At 34.4% G+C, this 5,000-nt stretch overlaps 1 protein-coding gene across 1 annotated transcript in view; it reads left to right on the forward strand.

The window, feature by feature from the left end:
* The window catches only part of LOC122242472 (uncharacterized), a 6,024-nt gene extending 1,970 nt beyond the window's left edge, over nt 1-4,054 (forward strand). The window contains exons 2-9 of the mRNA XM_042999768.2: nt 254-499; nt 681-784; nt 1,677-1,790; nt 1,911-1,938; nt 2,256-2,359; nt 2,750-2,860; nt 3,044-3,107; nt 3,569-4,054. Coding sequence (XP_042855702.2) covers nt 254-499; nt 681-784; nt 1,677-1,790; nt 1,911-1,938; nt 2,256-2,359; nt 2,750-2,860; nt 3,044-3,107; nt 3,569-3,727 — 930 coding nt within the window. The 3' untranslated portion in view covers nt 3,728-4,054. The remainder of the gene's footprint in view (nt 1-253; nt 500-680; nt 785-1,676; nt 1,791-1,910; nt 1,939-2,255; nt 2,360-2,749; nt 2,861-3,043; nt 3,108-3,568) is intronic.
* The last annotated feature ends 946 nt before the right edge of the window (nt 4,055-5,000 follow it).

Consider the following 5,000-nt stretch of genomic DNA (forward strand, 5'->3'; position numbering starts at 1 on the left):
TTGAGCATTTAATCATAGTCAACTTATAAAAACTTTGAATACCAAATGTTTTCTTTGCTGATTTTTTAGGTTCATTTGTATACCTGGTTGGATGAGATAGGTACTTACTAACCCATTTGCCAGAATTTAGCAAACACATTCATACCAAAAATATAATTTGATAGTAGGGTTAAAATTTAGTTGCAGGATATTTGCCAATAATAGATTATTCTGAGTGTTCTGTAATGTATATTTAAAAATGTCTTTATTTCAGGCAAAGGTTGAAAGCAGTCCCAGAGGTGGCTTCCGTGGGGGCAGAGGTGGCTTCCGTGGGGGCAGGGGTGGCTTCCGTGGCGGCAGGGGTGGTTTCCGTGGCGGCAGGGGTGGTTTCCGTGGCGGCAGAGGTGGCTTCCGTGGCGGCAGGGGTGGCTTCAGAGGGGGCAGGGGTGGTTTCAGAGGGGGAAGGGGTGGCTTCAGAGGAGGCAGGGGTGGTGCCACAGATCAAAACAGACCTAAGCCAGTAAGTGCATTATGTGGTTATGTAATTGTTTGAATAGATTTTTCTGATTATTTGAAAAATAGAGGTTTTTGAATAATTTGATTGTGAATTTGAGAAAAAAAAGATGTTCAAAGTAGTGAATGATTGCTTGAAAGTAATCCTGAGCTGATTGATTGACTGATTAATTTTTTAAATTTTACAGGCAATTGACCCTAATGCTATTCATGTTAAAATGGCAGAAATGAACAAACAGAATGCTGAGAAATTCATGGAAGTAGGAAAAAAATCAAATATGATATTTAACAAGTAAGTTAAATGCTAGATATTTTTCATTGTTTTGGTAAATGAATAAAGCTGAGCCCCTGAGTAATGGGCAATGCATTTCTTACAAAATCTACCAGGTGTGTAGCATTTTCCCCTTATTTGAGCTTGAGTTTTGTCAAGATCCACTAATAAGTAGTGAGGTAAAAATTATTATTTTTTTAACATTAGCAGTAAGGTTCCATTGGCATTTATATGTTGTATTTCCATTCCTAATGTCCTCCATTTATATATGTGTATGTATATATGTATGTGTATATATATGTATATATGTATATGTATATGTGTGTGTACTATTTCTGTCCATTCCTATGGTGTGTGTACTCATTTTTTTATGAATGGAATTGATTTAATTGAAATATAATGAATAAGAAGCCTTTTGCCTTGAAAGGTTTTCATATGTAAAAGAAGTGAAGTGTACCACTTTGATTTATACCATGATTATGATATATATCATAAGTTAATGCATATGATGCAGAGTGGCTCTTGCTACAATTAGGTAGAACCACTAGTATAAGATAATTAGGTGTCACAGTGCCATATTGCTTGGCACTGATCTCTTGTTTCCTATTTAATGTAATCATTTGAAATATGGACAAGTTCGATCTTACTTTTCTGTCTGTGATTAGTTCTATTGACTAATCATTTTCATGTGACATAAGGCTTATGAAAGCATTATATTTGTTTTGTAATGTTATGGAACAAAAAAATATAATTCAGTGTGTAAATCTCCCTTGATGCATTAGAGTAATGGGGCCCAATGTTAGAATACTAGAAAAATGAAAACTGGATTATTTCTTTCACTTGTTTACAAATTGATGGAACAATAGATAGTGCATGTAGTTCAACCTCCTGTAATATTCCATTATCTTTTCAGAGGTCTCTCCGTTTACTGCAAGACAGAGGAAGCTGCTAACAAAATTAAAGACATTTTGGGTCAAATTAAGTTCAAGAGTGGAAATACTTGCACAATAGGTTATAATTTTGCCACGTAAGTTAATACAATGTATTTTTAGAAGTTACATCTATCAATTCAATATTTGTTTATATATGATGGTAGAAAGAACACTTTTATTTCATAATCTAAGATTTTGTCTTATCTTGGTTACAGATTTGAAAAGAAAGAAGAAATACCTTTGGTAAGTAAACTGACTTAATGTTGATTATGCTAAATGAGCAAAATGTATCATTGCCTTTTTTTTTTTATAACTATTACTAATTTTGTACATTTTACATTGTTTAAAGTAATTTGAGCTTGTGTGCACCTCTGCCATTCCACTAAGGATGAAGGGTGACTAAGATTCCAGTTAACAGAAGAGAATTGAGGTGAAGTCTAGACTGTAATTGTTATAGCAGAGGAGTCCAAATAATATGACTTAGTTTTGTTGTATCTGTTTGGACTGATATGTATCATGCTCTTGCCAGATTATTCTGTAATTTGTTTTTATCTTTTAAGGACCCTAAAAGCCTGTACATCAAAAAGACAGACCACATCGACACAAAGGTAGCAGAACAGATTTTGAAGATTGGAAAGAATGCAAAGCAGGTAGCATTCCACAGGTCAGTTAAGCTATAGGCCGAGTTATTGAAGAAAATCTTAGTTTTTGTGTGAAAGTATTTGATGTTTATTCCTTTCCTATAGACATCTACATGTTTAAGTTTATAGTATGTTTTTATGGATATGCTTGTGATATTGATATGCATATGGGAGTAATGAGTGATTTTGTGATTGTATTTGTATACATGGGAATTTCCTTATTTGTATATGTACATAATAGATATAGATAAAATATATATGATTATATTGTCTGTGAATATATGAATATACATATATCTATCCAAATGTAGAAATGTGTAGTTATAATGCTTAATATGTAAAGTGTAAGTTCTCAAATCCCATCTATATGTATTAGTTGATTACCTTTGTTTGACATTGTAAATTATTTTCAGAATCTTCACATTATCTTTTGAAACCGAAAAAGCAGCCAGTGATGCCAAGGACAAGATATCCAACATCAAATGCGCTGATGGAACGTCACCAAAAGTACAATTTAGATTCAAGTGAGTAGAGCTGAAAAAGATTTCTATTGTCTTCTGCTTATATCCTTTTAAAGATGAATAACTTTGAAATGATGCTATATAGATCTGCTTTTGTATTTCAATGTCGATCGATAAGCTCCATGGGGTTTTCAAGTTCTAGATAGTATTTAACTATTGTCATAATTGATGATTTTATATCCTCAGAACTAAGAGATCTCTAGAAGAGGAAGCAACAGCTGAGACTGAAAAGGCCTCCCCAACGAAAAAGGTTAGTAACTCGCGACATACTTTATATTATGTTACCTTGAAATAACTTTCTCTGAATTAGTTAAAACATTTATGTACAGTAGTATACAGAGGACTTTTACTTTTACTTTATTTTTTTTATTATGGAAAAATGATTGACAGAGGTAGGAAGTAAGTGTTTCTATAAAATTATTTACCTTGCATAGAGAAAAATATATATTGAACTTTTTTGTTAAGAAAAAATTTAACATGGTTTTTTGAACAATCTGTATTTAACCCAATGACAACGGTGTGTCACGCCTGTGTGACACACCAACGTGCTTGATAACGGGGCGACACATGAGTGTGACGTCCCCGAGGCAATATTACTTAGGCCCGGCATAGGGGGTTGCCATTTCTCTCTGGGCCCGTCGGGATTGGTTTATTAAAAGTTAAGGCAACCAGATCTCTAATTTCTTTCTTTTATATCCTTTTTTAAACCAGGCAAAGAAGGAAGCTGCCAAAGTAGAAGAAACGGAAGAAGATGAAGATGAAGATGAAGAGGCAGAAGAGGAGGAGGGTGATGATGCTGAAGGTGATGATGATGATGATGACGACGATGAAGAGGATGATGATGATGAAGAGGAGGAAGATGATGAATAGATTATGTAGATTTTGTGAGTGTTGGCATGATGTGAATGTGTTGAGTTATTCTAAGGAGAATATAAAATAAATTTAGATCACATTCTTTAATGTGTGAATGGGCATCTTTGTTTCATTCTTTTTACCTGTGTCGAATGTTACAGAATGTATCATAAGTAAAATGCCGTGAATGAGAGGAAGATGTGTGAAGTTAAGTTTATCAATCTTTATATCACGTCATATTATTTGTAAGATGAATATTCCTTATTTTTGAATGTAATGGTACTAATTAGATATGCTAAATGTACTTTATTAAATCTTAATTACCGAATATATCTTTTTGGTTTACTTGCTTGTATTCAATTCCCAATTGGCTTTTCCTATTTTCATAGACACAATGTATATACTATTTAAATAAGGAAAACGTGCAAATAAGCAGCTATTTAAAATGTATGGAACGATGGAAGAAATCTGCTTATAGCAGTGAAAGTATGTACTTGTATAGATAATAAGTACCAACTGCAGTATATTATACATGTAGCAACCAAAATTGTTTAAAATAAGAAACCATAAATGTACTAATGATTAAAGAATATGGCTTTTGACCTTTACACAGAGGTTAGGAGACAATTTACACAAAGGTTCTATCAGGTAGTCAATATAGGAAAGTAAAGGCCAGACCCTCCGAAAAAAAAAAATGAAACCACAAGTAGAAAGAAACAAGGGAAGAGCATCCATACCTTTCAAACAGCAATATTTGGCGGTAAATGAAAGCTGCCGCAGCCACACACTGAAGCATGACTGGTATAACCCATCTTCGGGCAAGTCGAGCACTAACCGACTGGTTTTACCGCACCGGGGAGAAGCCTGCGAACAATGCCTATGGTGTTAGGCAGAAACCAGTGTTATTTGTGGGCAATTACAATGTTGCACAGCATAGTCCGAAATTAAGATTGCTCTTAGATGACATAGATACTGTGTATATAAAACAAGAGGAAGAGAACTCAAAAGTAAATGGTGCAAGAAGTGATAGAAGAAATGTACTCTTGCCTCTTCATCTAAACAGTAGGCATTGAATGTGTTAAGATGTGCAGGTTGACGCGCGGTTGGTCAGACGCCCCATCTCGCATGGCACTGCCCAAGAGACCAAGCACTCGTTTCATTATAAGGCCACTTTGCTTAAGGGTCAGTCCCCGTGCGGCCATAAAGATTAAAAAAATATATAACTTGATATATGTAGGACGCACAGAGCGAGATTTTTTTTTTTTTGAGTGTGTGTTTGTGTCCTGTATTT

Source organism: Penaeus japonicus, unplaced genomic scaffold (assembly GCF_977035675.1).
Source record: "Penaeus japonicus unplaced genomic scaffold, GWHDUDI00000001_assembly GWHDUDI00000007, whole genome shotgun sequence".
Lineage (NCBI taxonomy): Eukaryota > Metazoa > Arthropoda > Malacostraca > Decapoda > Penaeidae > Penaeus > Penaeus japonicus.